This window comes from Tachyglossus aculeatus, chromosome 7 (assembly GCF_015852505.1).
Source record: "Tachyglossus aculeatus isolate mTacAcu1 chromosome 7, mTacAcu1.pri, whole genome shotgun sequence".
Lineage (NCBI taxonomy): Eukaryota > Metazoa > Chordata > Mammalia > Monotremata > Tachyglossidae > Tachyglossus > Tachyglossus aculeatus.
Window position 1 is genome coordinate 59,308,614 of NC_052072.1, and position 22,271 is coordinate 59,330,884.

General features: G+C 41.9%; 2 protein-coding genes across 2 annotated transcripts in view; both read right to left on the reverse strand.

Annotated features, from left to right (window-relative positions):
- Positions 1-14,622, reverse strand: part of VWC2L (von Willebrand factor C domain containing 2 like) — a 133,696-nt gene extending 119,074 nt beyond the window's left edge. The window contains exons 1-2 of the mRNA XM_038749334.1: positions 14,158-14,622; positions 11,453-11,922 (exon numbers count right to left, since the gene is read on the reverse strand). Coding sequence (XP_038605262.1) covers positions 11,453-11,842 — 390 coding nt within the window. The 5' untranslated portion in view covers positions 11,843-11,922; positions 14,158-14,622. The remainder of the gene's footprint in view (positions 1-11,452; positions 11,923-14,157) is intronic.
- Positions 14,623-16,108: 1,486 nt separating this feature from the next.
- Positions 16,109-22,271, reverse strand: part of SPAG16 (sperm associated antigen 16) — an 822,373-nt gene continuing 816,210 nt past the window's right edge. The window contains exon 16 of the mRNA XM_038748803.1: positions 16,109-16,360. Coding sequence (XP_038604731.1) covers positions 16,185-16,360 — 176 coding nt within the window. The 3' untranslated portion in view covers positions 16,109-16,184. The remainder of the gene's footprint in view (positions 16,361-22,271) is intronic.

The following is a 22,271-nucleotide window of genomic DNA, read 5'->3' on the forward strand; positions in this document are numbered from 1 at the left end:
TACAAACTCTATTGCAGTATTCTCTCCAAGCCCTAGTACATGCCTTGGCACAAAGTGAGTACTTAAATGCCATTGATTGGTACAACACATTCTAAACCTTTATTGCTAGTGGGGCTCTTAGTTTCTAGGTTGAAAGCATTATATTCTAGTCTTTTGTATTTGCAGATTCTCCACCCACTATCATTCTTTTCCCCACACTTGTTTATCCTGGTGCTGCACCATTCTTTCTTTCCCTTCACATCCAAACCCTACTGATTTTACAATATTAATTCCAAAACCCAATCAGTTGTCTCCAGTTTAACAACCACATTCCAAGAGCAAACCCTGACTGTCTTGGAATGGGATTATTACAACAGCTGCCAGTCTTACCCTAACACAGCAACACAAAACATCCTCCTCAGACATTTCTCTGCTCCTCTTTCCCAACCCCCTTGTTGAGCCTATAGTCTCAGCTAAGAGTTGCAGCAGATTAACATTCCTGATCAGGACTCTCCACCAACTGACTCTGCTAATTACCTTTATCTCCAGCCATCCTCTACCTCGCATCCTGCTCACATTCTCTCCACAATTAAATCAATGAATCAAAAGCAAACCTGTTTGCTTTTGATCAAGCAAATCAAAAGCAAATCTTCTATACAACACATCTGACTCTGCTCCATTGTAAAGTGGGTTCCTTCATCTGTTCCAGAACATCACCCCCTCCAGGAGTGCTTCACAGATTTGGTCTGATCACTCAAAAAACCAGAAATATTTATTTATAAGGATGGAAAATCTAAACCTGATTGACTCTGTTTGCACTATCATGGTTCACATTACGTGTCTACATTTTTGTAACTTGATTTCTTTATTGCTTCTGGATTTTCCCAGACTTGCCCCTTGGTTTGTGAACCCTCTGAGGGCAATTCATTTGCCTACAGTGCCTACTATAAGATTTTGTTCAAAATCAGTTCTCAAGAAATACTGCGATTTGACTAGGCTGATTAAACCTAACCTGCCAGAGTGTATATATGCGTGGCTTGATGGAAAGAGCACAGATGGGGAGTCAGGTCAAGAGGCCCGAGTTCTAATCCTTACTGGCCACTTGTATGCTGGGCAATCTTGGGCAAATCACTTAACTTCTCTGTGCCTCAGTTTCGTCACCTGTAAAATGGAGATTTGATATGTTTTCCCTCCCACTTAGATTGTGACCCCCATGTTGGGCAGGGATTGAGTCTGATTTTATTTTCTTGCACCTACCCTAGAACTTAGCACAGTACTCAGCTCAGGGTAACCATTAAATGAATATCACAGTTATTTCCAACAAGATAATGTGAAATATGAATGATGTCAATGTGGAAAAACACAAAATGGTCTGCAACTCTACACTGAATGATGTACATTTCCCCACTGCAGGATTTTATGAATTGTGGGAATTTAGCACCTGGATGGACATCTGACTATTGTGGAACTAAGAAAACCTTTCCCCAAATGGAAATATTTATTGTCATTCAAACCAAAATGTAAGGCGTTTGTATTGCTTTACATCCAGTCCTGCTACTATGCAGAGGTTAGGGTAGAAGGCCTCGTCTTGTCATGCATCTCTAGGATTTATGATGACTTGGGCCCTTGTGAAAGAACTGAGTTTGATGATACATTCCTCATAGCTAACTCAAAAACAAGTCCATCTGTTTATGTTCATCAGAACTGAAATGTAGTATTATCTGTGTTATAATGAGGAATCTTTGATTCACCTTCCATCAACTAGAAGATATTCTCTCTCAGTTGGAGGGAACAACTAACAACTAATAACTCACCATAGTAAGTGCTTTAGCTGAAATGAATTACAACATATGTTCCAGTTACCTGGGGGAATAAATTAGCAAGCCAATCAGGAAAAGCCAGGTTTGACAACTAGATCTTGAGATGACCAATCAGAGTGAAACAGCGTTCTCTGGCCAAATTCAATACAGGGGAACCTCCTTATCTAATCTCAGTTCAGTTCATTTCTGGGCCCTTGCATGGACAGACAAATCAAATTCAGCCTGGTTTAGCAGGGAATTGTTGAGGGGGCAGTCCCCTGGATCCAGTAGAAACGTAGGGAGCACCCAGACTTTCCCTCTTCTACTTTTGCGAGGTTGCCACCACATGGAGCTATAGGCCTTAGCCTATAGCTAAGACTGGACTCACCATCCAAGACTGTTAGCTCATCGTGGGCAGGGAATATGTCCATTTATTGTTACACTGTACTCTCCCAAGTGCTCAGTACAGTGCTTTGCACACAATAAGGGCTCAATAAATGCAACTGAACAAATGAATAACCATGGTGAAATTAAGGTCAAGGTAACCCAATTACTAAATGTAAGGAAGGCAGGTGAGCAAGGTAAGACTAATCCAACCTCATGCATCCAGATTCAGAATCTTGAACCTTAGCACATTCCCGTGGCCTAGTAGGTCTGCAGATCATTGAACATGGTCATCAACATACTCATTCCACCTTATGTGGTTGGTTTTCAGCTGCAATCAAACGGGAAGCTTGTTTGAGAAATATAGATCCCTTAGCACAGCTGTGCATACTTAACACATTCCTTTTCAACTTCAGCCCTGATTGCACTAGGAGATTCACATATATATATCCTCTACCAATGTTCATTATAATTGAAGGATAGTTGCAGCCCAGAGAAATGCAACGAAGATTGGCAGATGAGGTATCAGGGTCATGTCTACCAACTCTATTGTACTCACCCAAGAACATAGTAAGTGCTCTGCACACAGTAAATCCTCAGTAAGTACCATTGATTGAATAGGCAAGAGAAAAGCATCATGGCCCAGTGGAAAGAGCACAGGAATGGGTGTCAGGAGACCTGGATTCTAATCTTGGCTCCACCTCTTACCTGTTGTGTGACCTTGGGCAAGCACTTAGTTTCTCTGCACCTTGATTTTCTTGTATGTAAAATGGAGAAGAAATACATGTTCTCCTTCCCTCTTAGCCTGAGCCCCATAAGAACCAGAGATTGTGTCAGATAGGTAAGCTCTAGACATAGGCCACTAGAGTGAAAGCTCTTTATGGGCAGGGAATGTGTCTACCAACTCTGTTATACTGTACTCTCCCAAGTACTTAGAATAGTGCCCTGCACAGAGTAAGAATTCAATAAATATGATTGATTGTTCTGATTCTATGTACCACAGTAGTTGGCATGTAGAAAGAGCTTAACAAATCTCATACATAATTATTATTTATTATAATTAAAAGACCAACAAGTTCTAGCCCATGAGCATCTATGGTGGTCTTGTTCATGGTTTCTGAGGAGGAAGTATAATAATAATAATAATAATAATGGCATTTATTAAGCGCTTACTATGTGCAAAGCACTGTTCTAAGTGCTGGGGAGGATACACGGTGTTCAGGTTGTCCCACGGGGGGCTCACAGTCTTCATCCCCATTTTACAGATGAGGTAACTGAGGCACAGAGAAGTTAAGTGACTTGCCCAAAGTCACACAGCTGACAGTTGGCGGAGCTGGGATTTTAACCCATGACCTCTGACTCCAAAGCCCGGGCTCTTTCCACTGAACCACGCTGCCAACACTGGTCAGCATGGCCTAGTGGATAGAGTGTGGGACGGGGAGTCAGAAGGAACTGCGTTCTAATCCTGGCTCCAGCACCTGTCTGCTGTGTGAACTTGGGCAAGTCACTTAAATTCTCTGGGCCTCAGTTACCTCATCTGTAAAATTAGAATTGAGACTGTAATCACTACATGGGACATATACTGTGTCCAATCTGATTGGCTTGTTTCTACCCCATGCTGAGTATAATGCCTGATACATAGTAAGTGCTTAAAAAATACCATTTTTAAAAAAACCCTCAAGTATATACCTAGGGAAATATCACCTTACTTCCACAAATCAAAAGCTAGTTTAGTGCACCCAGCTTTGACAATGCAGGTCCCTGTCAGGGAAGACAGTGGAAATGGACTAGATCCATTAACCAAAATATTTACTGAGCACCACCTACTTTCAGAGCAGTGTACTAAGTGCCTGAGAGAGTAAGAGAGAATTAGTAGACGGAATCAGATGACTGCCTGATGTATGAGAGTTTCCTTTCTCATGCACATCCTCAGTTTTCCAAATGGGGAGACCATGAACAGTCAAATGTGCATGTTCCAGTTGGGAAGGAATTTACCCAGCTCCATAAGCTTTAATAACAGCCCTCACTCCTTACCATTACTTTCATTCATTTTACAGTAACCTATGAAGGAAGCTAGTATGATTTTCCCCATTATACTGATAGAGGAATGGAGGCCCAGTGAACCATCAAATGGAATTTACAATATTATCATGGTATCTAGGCCCCTGAGTCACCCTGCTTCTCTTTGACCTTCAGGAGAAAGTTATACTAATGCTTTGACAGAATTTATGAACATTTAAGAACCTAGTTTATCAAAAACAAGTGAGATGCTCTGTCTTCAAGGTCTTCCTATGTCTGTTAAGTCAAAATATTAACAGCTGAACGGTATGAGAGCTTATTTTGAGGGAGGGGGTCTTCCTTATAATTTGATCAAGAAATATTATCATAACTACAGATTCTTGATCAACTCTACCTGGAATTAGTTCAAGCCTTATTTCAGTCATTTGCTTCCACTTCTAAGTACTTCTTCGTTTAAGTCGCTAATAAAAATTGCCTGGAACAAAAGATGTTGATTGAGATTTTCACAACCTAGAAATGGCCACAAAAAACAGGGGGGTGGCTGGAGCAGTGAAGCAAAGGTCCTGGATCTAGTACAACTAGATCACTGAAACATCTCTATCATATTACTGTGGAGATTCTTGATGAGGAAATATGGTATGCCTAAGGAAAGAAGTCACCTATCAGAGACAGTTTGAATAGAAGCAGTGTGGCTCAGTGGAAAGAGCCCGGGCTTGGGAGTCAGAGGTCACAGGTTCTAATCCCGACTCCACCACTTGTCAGCTGTGTGACTTTGGGCAAGTCACTTCACTTCTCTGTGCCTCAGTTTCCTCATCTGTAAAATGGGGATTAAGACTGTGAGCCCCACGTGGGACAACTTGATTACCTTGTATCTCCCCCTCCCCGCCCCCAACAGCACTTAAGTGCTTGGCACATAGTAAGCACTTAACAAATATCATTATCATTGCTCTGCTAATGTTTCATTAGAAAAGGAAGTAGACAAACCACTCTATCTTGAAAAGTTAAAAAAGTTAATTTGGAGATACCCCACCACTAACAAAAACTGTGAGTGGTAGGGAAAAGAAAACTCAGAGTTTAGAAATAGCCTCGTAAGCAAACCTTGTAAGGTTTGGGGTGAAATGTGAAAAGGGACTCTAGATGTTGCCTCATTTACATTTTCATTTTCCATTTCCACTATTGATCAGTATGGAAGATAATATAAATGATGCATTTTGCCAAGAAAGTATAGACAAGAGACTGATGGTAACTAGAAATAACAAATTACCATCTGGTGACTGTAAAGGCATTCTGGGAAACTACCCTTTCAACATGGGGCCCAGTAGATTTAAAATTGGTAAATGGGATGAATAAGGGCTTTTGCCTCATAAATTTCAGTCCTCAGATGAAGACTGATCTTTTGCTTTTTATGCATATATATTTTTGCAGAATGTAATGAAGGGAATTATGTCCAATGCAATTGTCAAAAAGAGTGCAGTTAATACCCCCACCTATAATTTTAAATAAAATCAGTTCCAAAGGGACCATCAATTAACTATTTAACAGACACTGAAAACCAAATGTTGAAACAAAGAAAATGAAAAATGAGAAAGAGACTTGGCAACATGCCTGTCAATATACAAAGATTCTTAACTGGCAAGCAGGTCTGGAGATGGGGTACTTAACAGTGAGATCCCTTTAGTCTGTAAGCTCCTTGTGGTCAGGGAACATGTCCACCACCTCTGTTGTACAGTACTGTCACAGTGCTCAGTACACAATAAGCACTCAAAAATAGCATTAAATGGTTGGTTGGTATTGACCCTTGGATGGGTGGCAATATTAGTTCAGTCAATCACCCCTGTCTTTCAACATCAAAAGGGAGGTACAATTTTTCAAGTTACTCAAGGTTGAAGTTCTTAACAAAAGTCCCCAAATCATGTTCCACATAATCTCTGATTTGTGGGGTTCAGCTTCAACCTGAAAAGAAATAGGTACTACTACTTGGTAGTAGGGATAATTTTAATGACACCAGATTAAGTAAATTTGAAATATCATGTCTTTGGGAAGTTTAGTATTATATAGGTATATATGGAGCACTAGGTCTTAGATTTTTGTTTAATGTTTTTTAGAAAAAAACCTCAATTTAATTTTCATGGTTTTACAAAGTGTTCCCAGATTATACATATTTATAAAATCATACTAAACTTCATTACTTTAATATGATATTCTGTAACACAAGGATTTTGATGTTAAAATTAGGGAAAGAGTTTCATCAATTTTTCCGCATTCAGAAAAATTGTTTAAATAATCAATCATTACCTTACGGAACCCTCAGGAATGATATATTCAACTAGAAAAACTTGAAAGTAGGTGAATATTCTGCAACAATGGGAGAAATTTTCTCAAGTCACCTGAGGTCATGAGGTGGCATACTAATCTTAGGGAGGCAGCATGGCCTAGTGGAAAGAGAGGAGCTTGGGTGTCAGAGGATCTGGGTTCCAATTCTGGCTCCACCACTTGTCTACTCTTTGATCTTGGGCAAGTCACTTCATTTCTTTGTGCTTCGGTTTTCTCATCTGTTAAATGGGGTTAAATCCTACTCTTTCCTGTTTAGACTGTGAGCCTCATCTGGTACAGGGGCTTTGTCCAGCCCGATTATGTTGCATCTTTCCCAGTGCTTACTATAGTACTTAGCACATGGTAAGGCCTTAACAAATACCAAAATCATTATTAATATTGCTATCATTGTTATTATTATTAAAGAGGTGATCATGGAGGTGCAGTATTGCCCTCTTTTCTTCTTGAGAAGCAGCATGGTTTAGTGGAAAGAGCATGGGCTTGGAAGTCAGAAGTCATGGGTTCTAATCCCGGCTCCAGCACTTATCAGGTGTGTGACTCTGGGCAAGTCACTTAACTTCTCTGAGCCTCTGTTACCTCATCTGTAAAATGGGGATTAAGACTGTGAGCCCCACGTGGGACAGCCTGATTACCTTGCTTGACAGTGCTTGGCACATAGTAAGCACTTACAAATACCATCATAATTATTATTTTTATTATTATTCCTCTCTAGAGTGTAAGTTCACTGTGGGCAGGGAACATGCCTACTGACTCTGTTCTGTTGTATTCTCTCAAGTGCTTAGAACAGTGCTCTGCACATAGTAAGTGCTCAATAAATGATTGATTGATTAATTCCCCACCCCTGTTAAATTGCCCTGAAACTGTTAAAATGAAAAATATTTCATCAAGAAGAGTGAATGGAATTTGAAAGGAGGCAATTTAGAGGGGGCTTTTTCTTCATGCCTACATAAAATGGTGATTGTCCTTTCAGCTATAAGTATCCTAATCACATATGACCTGACATACTTCAGGGGTACAGCAAATCTCTCAATGCCAATTTTTTGTAAAAATCAGCCTTATAGAAGGATAGTTAAGATTGGTTTCACATTGTATTGTTTGGCAATCAGTTATGAAAAGTAAATCAGTGGTACTTATGGAGCACTTATTGTGTACAGAACACTGTGCTTAGCCCTTGAGTACAAGATAACCTAGTTGGTGGACATATTTCCTGTCCACAAGGAGCTTACAGTCTATAGGAGTGCTTATAGTCTAATAATAATAATGACGGTTTTTGTTCAGTACTTACTATGTGCCAAGCACTGTACTAAGCACTAGGATGGACACAAGCAAATCAGGTTGGACACAGTCCCTGTCCTACCTGGGGCTTACAGTCTCAGTCTCTATTTTACACATGAGGTAACTGAGGCACTGATAACTGAAGTGACTTGCCCAAGGTAATGGAGCAGACAACTGGCAGAACTGGGATTAGAACCCATAATAATAATGATGACATTTGTTAAGCGCTTACTCTATGCAAAGCACTGTTCTAAGTGCTGGGGAGAATACAAGGTGATCAGGTTGTCCCACAGGGGGCTCACAGTCCTAATCCCCATTTTACAGGGGAGGTAACTGAGGGACAGAGAAGTTAAGTGACTTTCCCAAAGTCAAACAGCTGACAAGTGGTGGAGCTGGGATTTGAACCCATGACCTTGTCACTCCCAGGCCTGTGCTCTAGCCACTCCACTATGCTGCTTCTCTAGAGGATTAGTTTAGAGATTAGTCAGAATAGTGAAATGTGCCTACAACTGTGTTATTTTGCACTCTCCCAAGCACTTAATACCATGTTCTGCACATAATAAGCGCTCAATAACTATGATTGATCAGAAACAATATTTAAGGGGCTAGATTTTGCACTTCTGTAAACATCTTCTACTAGTAAGATTGTAAGCTTCTTGAGGCAGAGCCTGTATCTCTAATTTTTGTTGTATTCTTCCAGGAACTTTGTACAGTGCTCTGAACACAGCAGGTATGCTATAAATATTGCTGACTGAATAATTCATTGAGTAGACATGGATCATAAGGTGCGGCAGAAAGAAGACATGGACAGTTTTGGCTATCATGGATTATATAGAGTGCTAGATAAAGGGTTTCTTTGTGACGGTAAGGGTATGAGTTTTGCGGCTAGCAAAGTTCTCAAACCATGCTTTGTTTGAGAGGTGGTACTAGTAGTAATAGCATATATTAAGCTTACTGTGTGCACAGCTCCGTACTAAGCATTGGGAGAAGATTCACAGGTGGGAATTAGATACGGTCCCTATTCCTGTCATTCATTCATTCATTCATTCATTCAATCGTATTTATTGAGTGCTTACTTTGTGCAGAGCACTTGGGAAGTACAAGTCCGCAACATACAGAGATGGTCCCTACCCCACAATGGGCTCACTTTGAGCGTCTCAAGATCTAAGACTCAATAGTCCTTTCTGTAGTGCAGTACCCTGATTTTAGATTTCTGAGTGAATCAGGTTTGTAACTTTCTGCCTTGATCCCCGAAATTTCAATTTTCTATGACATTCTCATCTGTCTTTTCCAGACTGTGCTGCACTGCTGAGAAACATTAAAATAGGCATTGTATTCTGCCGTAGAGGTGGATTCATGCCAGCAATGGAGGCCAAATTATGCTATGAGCCACTGGCACTTTGCTACCCCTGACAGTGATGTGTGAGAATCAGATAGCAAAATCAGTCTAATGGCTTGTAAAGTATTATGGGAGCCTTTAGAAGGAAACACTGTAAATAAACATGCAAGATGCTATAAAATAGCAGTTTTAGCAAGAGCAAAAGTTTATCAGGTAATCACCCGTCTAATCCCCACGATAGGGTTCTGATAACACACTCTGAGATAACTGTGGCAAGGCAAAGATGATTGTTCACCTATTGAACGGGGGTTCTGCTTCCCAGATCCTGTTATTAACAATTTTTTCTTGGTTTTACAATGTAAAAACTTCAATTTCAAAATTATTTCCATCCTTTTAAAGGGGCCGGTTATCAGAGTAGACCTCTGGCAATGACCTGCAGAAGTAGAGGATCAAGTGGACTGACTAAATCACACCAATCTGGATACAAGTTGGTGAGGTAGTTCATATTCTACTGGGATAACCTCTAGATTGTGTGGTCGCCTCTAGACTCTAAGCTCGTTGTGGGCAGGGATGTGGGAAGCAGCGTGACCTAGTGAATAGAGCATGGGCCTAGGAGTCAGAAGGACCTGGGTTCGAGTCCTGGCTCTGCCACTTGTCGGCTGTGTGACCTTGGGCAAGACACTTAACTTCTCTGTGCCTCAGTTACCTCATCTGTAAAATGGGGATTAAGACTGCGAGCCCCACGTGAGACAACCTGTTGACCTTGGATCTACCCCAGCGCTTAGAACAGCACTTGGCACATAGTAAGCACTTAACAACTACCATCATCATCATCTCCTCCATATCAATCACAAACTCCTCACCATCAGCTTTAAAGCACTCAATCACCTTGTCTCCTACCTTACATTCCTGATTTCCTTCTACAACCCAGCCCACACACTTCACTCCTTTAATGCCAATCCACTCACTGTATCTCCATCTCATCTATCTCACCAATGACCTCTTGCCCCTATCCTGACTCTGGCCCAGAACGCCCTTCCTCCTTATATCTGACAGATGACCGCTCTCCCCACCTTCAAACCTTATTGAAGGCATATTTCCTCGAAGAGGCTTTCCCCGGCTAGGCTCTCATTTCCTCTTCTCCCACTTCCTTCTGTGTTTCCCTTGCTCTTAGATTTGCCTCTTTGATTCACCCTTCCCGTAGCCCCACAGTACTTAAGTCCACATCCGCAATTTATTTATTTATTTAAATGTCTCTCTCCCCCTTGTGATAGCAAACTTGTTGTGGGCAGGGGACATGTTGTCCAACTCTTTTATGTTGCACTCTCCTAAGCACTCAGTATGGTGCTCATCACACAGCAAGTACTCAGTAGCTACGATTGATTGATTTAATAGGATCTGTGAGCCTGAAATAGCAGGCTTCAGGTTCTATTTAGCAGGAATTTAGGCCCTTTAAGGCAGGCAATGACATTTTATTCATGAGGCACATCTTTCTTATCTACTAAATTAAACCCTTAAGCTACTGATTGGACTTGTAGGCGATCCTAATTAAAACTAGCCAAAAGAAAAAATAAAATCAAATGCAAGGGATAAAATGAGCTTCACAATATTGTTCCACGGGACCAAAACATCCAAACTAGAAAAAAGTTTTTTAAAAACACCCTTTTTATTACTAGGAAAAAGAAAAGGCTAACCTCTTTGTGATTCCCTTGAAAACCAGAGATTTTGTTCCTTGAAGATACCTATGGATGGATCACATGGGTAATATGGTGCATTAAATTCTGGGTATCCAGCTATTTAAAAGTCTGACAACTTTTGTATTCTGTATGTGGAGATCATAAGAGTGTGGCATTTTTGTAGCATTTACCCTTATATTCATTAGATTTTCAGCTCTGGAATGTGTAGAAAATGGTTCCAGTAAAACCAGATGCAAAAGCTTAATAGACATGATTACTCATGGGGACTGAAAAATTGTAGTGTCTCTGTGAAATGTATCATCATTTATGATACCAAACAGTTGATTCCTGCATAAAAGTATTTCAGATGTGTCCAGCCATTCCCTAAAGAATTTCAGTTTGTTCATCATGTCTACTGTTCTGATGGAAAAAAAAACCCACAAAACAAAGCACAAAGAACATAAGCAGCAACGAACAGAAAAGTCGACAAGACCAGTTCTATATTTCTTAATCAGGACTAAATGTTAATAGGAATCATATGCTTGATCTAATAGAGAATTTTCTGCTTCAAGACACTTCTTGGGCCGAGCCTGAAAATAAGTGTTCTGGCACATTATTACTCAGTAAGTAGAGTGGGTAGCTCATACCTTAAATTCCTCCAAGATTTTATAACTTTTCCCATGATATTCACAGAAATTTTTCACTTCTTTGCATTCAGGACAGCATCCATTGTGTTCCACTTTAGTGCACTTTGGGTGAATTTGGGGGCATTCCGGCTGGTCACAAACAGGTCCATCCAGAGCGCAGACACAAGGACAGTTAGAATGCCCTGGGAAAAAGCGTTCTCCCAGTTTGTAAACAAAGCCGCTGTCATCCACACACCCTTTCCCTCGGTAGTCATCAAAGATCAGATTGTCATTGCTTGAGGTCTGGTCACCTTCATCGGCGGGGTAATCTTCATGATTGATGGCAGCTGGGATGACCCAACCAGGGATTATCAATAGAAGTATGCAGGCTTCATGAATGCGAAAAGCCATCCCCCTCCTCTAAGACTTCTGCGTGTAGTTCTGCTATTAAATATACCCAGCTGCCTCCATTGGAACACCGGGAGGATGGGCTGAAAGCAAATATTTAAAAAGAATAATTGGGCAACGTAAGAAAAGATATAAAGACCGCCCTTTCAACCTGCTCACTGGGGTAGACCCAGGCTTTTAAAATCCCGAATAGAATAATTTTTGATGTCTCTAAATTTCCAACTAGAGAATTCAGCTTGGGAAATATCTACTTTAAAATGGTACCTTTGGGAACGTTTTTAGGCAGGAAATCTCAGTTCATATGCATCATCTGGTTTCAAAGGTTTCAGATTTTACTGCGGTTTAATGACGAGTTGGCCGAGTCTTAGAGAGTTGAAGTGATATGACTCAGATTAGGCAGTGAGTAGATCAAGAGAATTTGAATTCACTTTTATTCTTTCACTTTGGTTAATGACATTACATCACATGGCATTTACACATTAGACATCTCCATATGTTAAAAGTAAAAAAAAAAAATAGTTTGGAGAGCTTAAAAGTGACAGGTGGAAAAAGATAACAGTATCTGAAGTTTTACATGTATGGGAATTGTAATGGCATAAACGAACTCACTTCCATTAAAGAAGTACTGTTTGTTGGATAAAGGTTTAGAACAGTAGACATGGACCTGGGTTGCAACAAGTGGGGGTGCAAATCTCCTCAATATTTCACGTAGAAAAGAAAGGATAAAAATGGCAGATCAGAATAAGACTTTCTAAAAGCTTTGGCAAAATGCATTTCCACATATTGGTCCAGGTATTTAGACATTAAACCTTTCATGGACTGGGAATATACATCATAACCCAACACCTGGTATTCATTGAATAAATGCTTATTATCACTGAATACTAATAAAGTAAGTGGGTGCTTGGAGAATGTTTTCAAACTGATTTTCTTCATAACTTCTGAAAACTGCATTACAGAGTTGCATGATTAAGTTGGAGGTGTTGGCCACCCCAAACTTCAAGTGATGTAAAAATTATGTAAGGTGTCTGGAGCACCAGTAGTAGAAAGCCTTTTATGAATTGTAGAGTGACTGTCTCAAAAAAAAAAAAAAAAGACACGGGGTCAATCTTAGCTTTTTTCTAAGAAATAGCAGGGAAGAAAATTAATCCAGAATACATTTTCCTGTGACATTTTATTGGTCTGGCCCATATTAGTGTCAGGATTATAGCATTATTTACGTTCATGTTTTGGTTTACTTTCCAGACCTAAGCCAACGTAATGACAAACTGCCTCCATTTATTTTAAGATAGGGGTAAAGAAATAACCTTTTTTAAAATAGGCTTTCTCCCTAAAACTTTTCATGAGCCACAATAAAATATTTGTTTTTTTCAATTTCAACGAAATATTTGTATTCTGAAAAAAGGAAAATCGGAGGAAGTATATTTACTTACACCCTGAAGGAAATTGTTCTTTAATATTGTAATTTTCTATGAGTAACGATAAAGCAAATTGATTTTTTTAAAACGTGTCAAAAACAATGACTCATGACAGAAGAAGAAAGGAGAACCTCGAATCTCACTAGGAGAGCTAGATGATATAGCTGACAAGCAGTAATCTCCTAAATGCTTCCGGAGAATCAAACACTTGAAAACTGTGAAGCTGTTTTACTAAAAGAAGCATGCATTCATAGAAGTCGGTGTGTGTGTGTGTCTGTGTGTGTATGCGTCTGTGCCTGTGTGTAGGTGCGTGGGTCTCTGTGTGTCTAGTTTAAATTTGAGCAGAACCTATACAGTGCCTCCTGACAGATGCATTCTACTATCTGCTCCAATATACAAATGTCAGGTCTAAGATAACCATTCATCACCGGAGACTTGGTAACAAGATCATTTATCCTGCTACCAGCTACAGGTAGGAATTAATTCACCAAATTAAGGCAAATGCACATTTTCATAAAATCGGAAATCACACCCATCATTTCCATCGAGGTGGAAATAGTCAAGATTATTCTACTCCCCCTTCCCAATGTACTTGCCGCTCCGGTTTTCCCCTCAACACCCCACAGATAGAATGAAGTTCCGAGTCTAATGAAACGAAAAGGGAAGCGGTATTCTTGAACGGTTAGGTGCTCTCAGCCTCTTAAGGATCCCTTGATTTGGGAAAGAACCCCGAAACCAATCCAATGAAAGGTTTATGTCGAGATATGATCAAGTAAACAAGCAGTCCTTCTTTACAACTGAACTCAGCCCCCTCCCAACCCTGCTTATCACATTACATATGACTCGGCATCTAATCTTCAGAGCAGAAGAACGCAACTCCTGCTAATAAGGTGCACTCACCTCATCCGACGGGAGGTTATGGGTTGGTGGCGTCACGGCCCAATCGGACCTGAAAGGTTGGGGGAAAAGCAGTTCCTCTTAATTATCCAAAGAACGCATCCTGCGGGGATGCGTTAGAGCCCATCCTCTCCCCTCTCTCCCTCCCATTTCCAAACCCAGGAAAGGAGCGGCCGGATACCCTTCCCCAGAGCGGCCCGGCAGACGCCCGGAGGAATTGGGATTTGGGACCTCGGCGTTCAGAATTCCAAGCCGGGAGGTGGGCTGCCGACTCCTGGAAATCCAGGCTCCGGGAGTCGCCTCATGTTGCGCTTGAAGTGTGGCTGGATTCGCCGGGGTCCTCGGGCGCGATGTGTCCGGTGGTGGCTTTCCCCTCGCCCTTGGGCAGCCGGGCAGGCTTCCACACTGAGCCCCACGCTGTGCCCGAGGCTGCGCTGTGCCCGGGTCCGGGTCCGGGTCCGCGTCCGTGTCCGGCTGGGGCTAGGGTCCGCGGCCCCCGGCCAGACGCAGCGAGCTGGAGGCCGGAGCCGGCTGCTCCCGGACCAGCTTCGGCATCGTCCCCGGACGCTGGGCTCAGGGATGGGGGGGGGCGGGGGGGGGTGGGTGCGCTGCCCGGGCAGCCCCACCACGGCCCGGGGAAGGACCGGGACAACTTTAGGAGCAAAGGAAGGGGCCGGACAGCGATCCCTCCGCCCCGGCTCCGGCCAGGTCCGTGCCAACACGCCCGGGCGATGGATGGCTTCAGCACCGTGGACAGCGCCCTCCTCCTCCTCCTCCTCCTCCTCCTCCTCCTCCTCCTCCTCCTCCTCCCCTTGCTCCTCCTCTCCTCCCCCTCCTCCTCCTCCCCTCTTCCTCCTCCTCCTCTCCTCCTCCTCTCCTGCTCCTCCTCCTCCCCTCTTCCTCCTTCTCTTCCTCTGCTCCTCCTCCTCCCCTCCTCCTCTGGATCCTCCCCTCTTCCTCCTCCTCCTCCTCTCCTGCTCCTCCTCCTCCTCCTCTCCTCTTCCTCCTTCTCCGCCTCTGCTCCTCCTCCTCCCCTCCTCCTCTGGATCCTCCTCCTCTCCCTTCTCCTCTCCTCCTCCTCTTTCTCCTTCTCTTCCTCCTCTCCCTCCTCCTCTGGTTCCTCTTCTCTTCCTCCTCCTCCTCCTCCTGCTCCTGCTTCTGTGGTCTAGGGGTCGCTTACCTGCACACGCATGCCCCCATCCATCCCCCGCCCCCCGCTTTGGGTCGATGCCATTACGCCCAATGGATCCTCTGGTCATTCATGCATTCATTCATCAGTATTTATTGAGTGCTTACTGTGTGCAGCGCACTGGACTAAGCGCTTGGGAGAGGACAAATAGGCAACATTTGCTCTCCCCAAGTTCCGTCGATGGAAAGCAACCCTCTGCGGGCTCCGGCTTCCCCCGGAGAGGAGGAGGCACGTTTCTGGCAAGGGAAGGTCGCCCTGGCTCCGGCTGGTGGCCGAGCCTTTTGCCGCAGACAGGCCTCCCCCTCCCCCCTCCCTCCCTCTCCCCCTTTTCCTTCCTCCCCACTTCCCACCAGGACCCCAGAGCCACCCGGGAAAACTTCAGCTCTTCCTCCAGCGCGGGGATTTGGAGGAAAAGTCTCTGCGGGCCGGAGGTGCGGGGATTGGGCCAGTGGCAGGCAATCCCTTGCAGCGCATCTGGTCCCTCTTTAGGCGTCCTGCCAAGCGAGGCGTCTCCCCCACATCCCCTCCCTACCGAGGAGGCGGCTCCCTGGATCCCAGCTGGGAAAAAGGGGAGGGGGAAAGCAGGAGGCAGGCTCGGACACGCGGACGAGTTTGGTGGGTGGCTTTTATTGGGGGGAAAATGCACCCCACTTACATCACTGCGGGATGTGGGGGGATGGGGGAGATGGGGGAGAGGGGGAGATGGGGGAGATGGGGGAGATGAGGGAAATTGGGAGATGGGAGAGATGGGGGAGATGAGGGAAATTGGGAGATGGGAGAGATGGGGGGAGATGGGGAGATGAGGGAGATGGGGGAGATGGGGGAGATGAGGGAGATGGTCTCAGGACCAGATGCGGACTGTCCCATCCGCCCCCCCGGAAAACAGGTGCCCGGCGTCGTAGGTGAAGGCCACGCTGTGCACCTCATTTTCGTGGCCCGTCAGTTTGTGAAGCTGCCCCGATTTGAGATCCAGCATGTGAATGGTGCCGTCATTGCTCGCCTGGGCCACGATCCGACCTGGAAGCAAGGAGGGAGACAGAGACAGACAGACGGACAGATGGACAGACGGACAGGCAGAGAGAAAGAGGGTGATGAAAGTTCTCCAGGAACAAAGTCAGCCTTGCAGGCTGGGGACACCGACGGTCAGGTGGAGGCAGCTGGCTCCCGCCCTGGTCTCCTGCTAACGGGTCTCTCCTGGCTCCCGAAACCACGCTTTCTTTAGAAGAAGGATGCAACTCCAGAGTAGGAGCGATCGATAATGATACCATTCGATTTCAGTGGGATTACGTGAACTAGAGGATCTTTGCTTGCCCTTTATGCAGGTGACACGGACAGTTTCATCATTCTCTTTCCATTTGATTTTAATAAAAACACCCTGTGGTTCCTGTTGATTTTAAGCAACCACACAGAGCCCATTTTTAAATGGCAAAGGCTATATTCTAGACCCCGATTACCAGAGAGACTTTTCAGAGTATTTACAGAGACTTGCGATGATTTTAGAATTCTACGTGAAACTGTTGATAGTTTGGTCAGCAATTCAGCTGAAGCGTCGGTTTCTGAAACCATGATTCCGCCACTTCCTTTTGTAAAAGGCAGCAAGTTTAATGATGAGCTTCGAGTTCTGAAAAAATCAAGAAATTACTTTTAAAGATCTGGCACTATCAACTGAGAAATGATGGGATTAGGTCTCACGACCCAAAACAAATAGCATTTCTCTTCCATGAGAAAAATGAATGCAACAATGCAGTATCTTTAAAATCGTCCAGTCTTTGGTATGTATATTTTTTGAGAAGTGAAGATATATCATAGTGAACTTGAATTAATGCTGACATTAAAGAAGCTAATGAAGCAGCTAAACAGTAAATTATGAGGTTAGAAACAACAGGATGTTTTCCTTTAATCTCAAAATCTCTTAGGATAGCCAGGTACAGGGCCTTACTTTTGTCAGTCTAATTTGCACTTCACTTTGGAATTATATTGTCTTTCACGTCAATCTAATTGTTGCCAACATGGTTTCCTGCAAGCCATCATTCAGACAGAAAAATGACCTCAGTGAGTAGCAAGAGGATTACAGATCTGATTTGCTGTTGGAAAAGGGGGAAACAGTGTGCAGAATCATCTCCAGATGCTTTTAGAAATGTAATCCCAAATTATGCCTCAAGTGGTCATGAATATTTGTAGGAGAGGGAAATTGGGAAAGTTGAGCTAACCATGATGAATGTGACCTATTTGCAAACCTTTACAACTACTGGGCTTCTTCATCTAGAACAAAACCTGATACAGCAAAGATCTGTAGGATGGATTAGGGTGTCTGAAGCAGCAGATGTGAATATTTATTATGAACTCTCTCCTAGCAAATCTTTGCTGACAGAGGCATTACATATGGATTTTACTTGCAGCCAGACTCTATCTAGCCAATCACTGTGGTGTCTCCTCTAAGAGCCAAACAAATGATGTTTGCTGGAAGCCTTAAGAATGCAAGGCTGGAGAGGGGCACATACTTAGGCCCATTTCTTTTTCAACCAAACAAAAGCAATAGAACCAATGACCCATAAGAAAAATAATGATTTAGGCAAGGACATTTTTGTTATTGCTATTGTTAAGGAAAATCCTGGCTTGGGTGAATTTCCCAGATCCTTCAGTGACTTTGCCACTAGTAAACATATTCACCAAGGATAAAAGGGGAAATGAAATTTCAATCTCATCCATCCTGCCTCTTACGCTGAAAACATTTAATTGGATTGACCACTACCTAATACAGCTGGTTAAGCTTTAGTTTACCTGAATGAAATGCCCTGGTGGTTTCTATATGTTCTATTTTAAGGTACAAGATGCTGATGTTTGTCTCAAAAGGGAACATTTGTGCACTATTTTCTTTATGTCTATCTTCACCAAATGTGTGCTTGAAGAGGATGGCACCCAGAAGGCACTGTCGGCTCCAGGAGCATAACTGGCTCTGAGGTTGAGCCTGGGGAATATTTGATGTGAAAATAATATAGGGTGCCACATTACCATAAACATAGAGATGATTAACGTAAATAACACCCATACACTGTCTGTCATATGTGTAGCCATATATGCAAATGGACTGTGAGCTCATTGTGGGAAGGGATTGTCACTGTTTATTGTTGCATTGTTCTTTCCCAAGTGCTTAGTGCAGTGCTCTGCACACTGCACACACTTCATAAATACAATTGAATGAAAGAATGAAATTAATGGAATAATCTGGTTGAATTTATTCAGTCAAAAAATCTGAAGTATGATGTATAATCTCTAGTCCATGAGCTCATTATGGCCAGGAAATGTCACTGTTTATTTTATTTTCCCAAGTGCTTAGTACAGTGCTCTGCACACATTGCTTAATAAATACGATTGAATGATGAATGAATCTGAAGTATGCTAGATAGATGATATGAATTACATATACATATATATATATAATCTGAAGTATGGTAGATAGATATCATACCTCAGATTATATAGTTTAGAAAATGTGAGATTTTTTTGGCCAAATGTTGGAATATAAATTTTGGGATGGGAGGAATGGCATCAACTTGTTTATGATGTCATCACAAACATTTACCAAGCACTTACACTGTAAAAAGCGCAGTAGCAAGTGCTGGGGAGATTATGTAGAAATTGATCAATTTGACCCACAAGAGACTTCACAGCCAAAAGGAAGAAGAATATGTTTGCCTTTGTCCAAACACTTTACACAAATCCATGCATATGGAGCACTCAGTATCTCACTTAGTACAGTGCTCGGCACACAGTAAGCGCTCAATAAATACGATTGAGTGAATGAATGAACAGTATTCAATGGTGATAATGATCAAATCAGTTTTTGCCCAACTATAGAAGTCGAGTCCTCTGAAATCATGTGAGTTGGTAGATTTAGGGAACCCGTTGCTAAATTTCATTACTTATTGAAGTTGTACACATTCAAGAACCTATATAGTGAATCAACAGACCAATCAATCAATACATATCAAGGACTTCCTACTTAGAGCACATAAGCAATAGTGAGAATGTACTAGAGTTAGTAGATTCATTCAATCGATTCATTCAATCGTATTTATTTAGTGCTTACTGAGTGCAGAGCACTGTACTAAGTAGATAGCATCCTGACTCTCCAGCAGGGTACAGTCTAGAAGTTTAGGGGACAGACACTAAAAATGATTTACAGATAGGAGAAAGAAAGACAAGGTCATAGGTACATGAACTAGTGCTTAAGACAGAAGAAAAGAAAAGTTAAAAAAAATACTGCAGCTTTCTAGATGACCACATAGTTAATGAATGAAAGGTATTTATAAGCACAAGCATGTGACAAGCAAAAAAGGATGGCAGTTGTTCTCACACCACTTGCTAAATGCATTCTATTTTTAGCCCATTACTATATTAATGATCAATCAATTTTACTTATTGAGCCCTTACTGTATGCAGAGCACTGTACTAACTACGTGGGAGGGTACAATATAACCCTGAGTTGGTGGACATGTTCCCTGCCCAACAGAAGCTTACAGTCCTTATCACACCACACTATTTGTCTTTACAAAAGTTGTAAGAGTGAGAAAAAGCATAGGGAAGAAAATGGAAAGTTGTGTCAAACCAGCGTACAACAATAATATGCATTATAATGTCAATGTACTTCTGCCTTCTTTCAGTAGAAGATCTTGGGCAGTGGGGAAGAAAAAATTGTGTTTCATTGAATGTTTCTTAATTGACAGATGAAGTAGAGGTAAAATAATTGGATTGCAAAACTCAACTGAAATATATTGTGATTTTTCTTTATCTAGCATCCAGAGAGGATTTGTAGTGGAACATAACACCAAAATAATCATGATAAGGAATATAAGCAGGCCACATACATTTTTATTAGGGTGGCCGTTTACAGCTATGGACTGAGGGGGCCCAATTTATTTAAAGAGGAATGAATGCAAATTGATATTATACACATTTTATGAAATGTAGGCTACTTACTAGACATGGACATGTAAACGTCAGAAATCAGGTAGTGTAGTATCTTGCTATTGCTGCTTATTTGGTTCTTTAGAGCACTGTACATTGCACCAGCAATAGAGGACATGTCATCTACAGTACTTAAAGGGGTGATGATAACCCTAGAGTCAACATGACTCTAGAGTCAACTCATTTTGCAACTTCCACTGAAAGGGAAGTTGACATTTCTCTCTTTTAAGCCTTTCAGTGTGACCCTGTGCATGAATCAAAGGGGATGGATAGAAAGCATATGGCATGTCAGGAGAAAGAACTGACTGGCATGACTGTAGTCCCTGCAGTGATTGCCAACTCTTTTTGGCTAATGAGAATAAGACAAAATTTGGCCTAAACTCAAACTCCTTGGTGGCAAAATGCTATATCACCACTAGATGAACCAATCTATACGTCCTTAAGGAGTCAATAAATTACAGAGGGATTGCAGAAGTGTGGTGGTCCCAAAGTTAAAATTCTAAGGTGCCTGGCACATAGGGAGTGCTTAACAAATACTGTGAAAAAAATGTACTGAAATTATTGAGTTCCTTTTTGGTCTACCTTCCTCACCATTTTTAAAGCACACTCTATTTGGCCTGGAGAATCATTATTAAAATATATTACACTGGAAAGGATTGCATAATTGGATTTTATAGTCAACAACAGTGTAGACAGTTTAAAAATAAAGCATTCAAAATACAAAAAAAATCACCAATTTAAAGTTGTTTTCAATAGGCTACACCCAGCATCCTATATATTTTACAGAACTCATTTTGCAAATTAAATTTCATAAGAAAAATAATCGCTAAGAATACAAAAAAAATTACACTATGTCATTGTTACTGAAACATGGGGATATTACAGATTCTTGCTTATAATATATTCCTGTTAATTGAAATTCTCCTTTGGAAGGAAAACATGAGCAGAAAAAAGTGAATTCATATTGAGCCAGCTGAATTAACTAAAGCCTTTGTAGCAGAGCCTTAACCTGGGCTGCATCCTTGATGGAAATGCCTCAAATTCACTGCCCTTAGGTAATGTGCTATTAGCTCCACCACCGTTCCCAGAGCAGTGACTGATGAAGAATTGGCCTTATGGAAAGCAGACAGGCCTGGGAGTCAGAGGACCTGGCTCTGGCTCCTGGCTCTACCATTGTCTTCTGGGAGACCCTGGGCAAGTCACTTCACTGCTCTGCACCTCAGTTTCCTCATCTGTCAAGTGGGAACTTCATACTTGTTCTACCTTCTATTAAGACCGTGAGCCCCATTTTAATTAGTTAATTTATTTATTTATTAAGGTATTTGTTGAGTGCTTACTATGTGTTGGCTGGAATAGGTAAAGGTTAATCAGGTTGGACAAAATTCCTGTCCTACATGGGACTCAGAGTCTAAGTATATGGGTCAGGGACAGTTTCTAATCTATTTATGTTTTATCTACCCCCGCACTTAATGCAGTGCTTGGCTCATAGGAAGTGCTTAGCAAATACCACTAGTATTATTATTATTATAGTTAACAATCATCATATAGTAATATAATCTAATACATTATATAATACATGATAGATATAAATTAAATTATGAATATAATAATATTATTATTAAATAATTGCAATGTAGGAAAATTCTTGAGGGACTGGAAGGTCATGACGAAAGCAACCTGTGAGGGTCATAAGACCATGAGTCGTTTATGAGTCATCATAAGTCCACTTATGAGTCAGGCTGTGCCTGACCTAATTATCTGGTATCTATCCCAGTGCTTAGTACAGTATTTGGACCATGTAAGTACTTAACAATTACTTTTAAATTATTATTATCATTTCTAATGTCAGATCCAGGAAGGACAATTTTTGTCAAAACCGCTGAAATGAGTGGGACTTTGAGAGATAAATTCATAGTGTTCAATCAACCAATAGTATTGATTGAGTGTTTACTGTGTACAG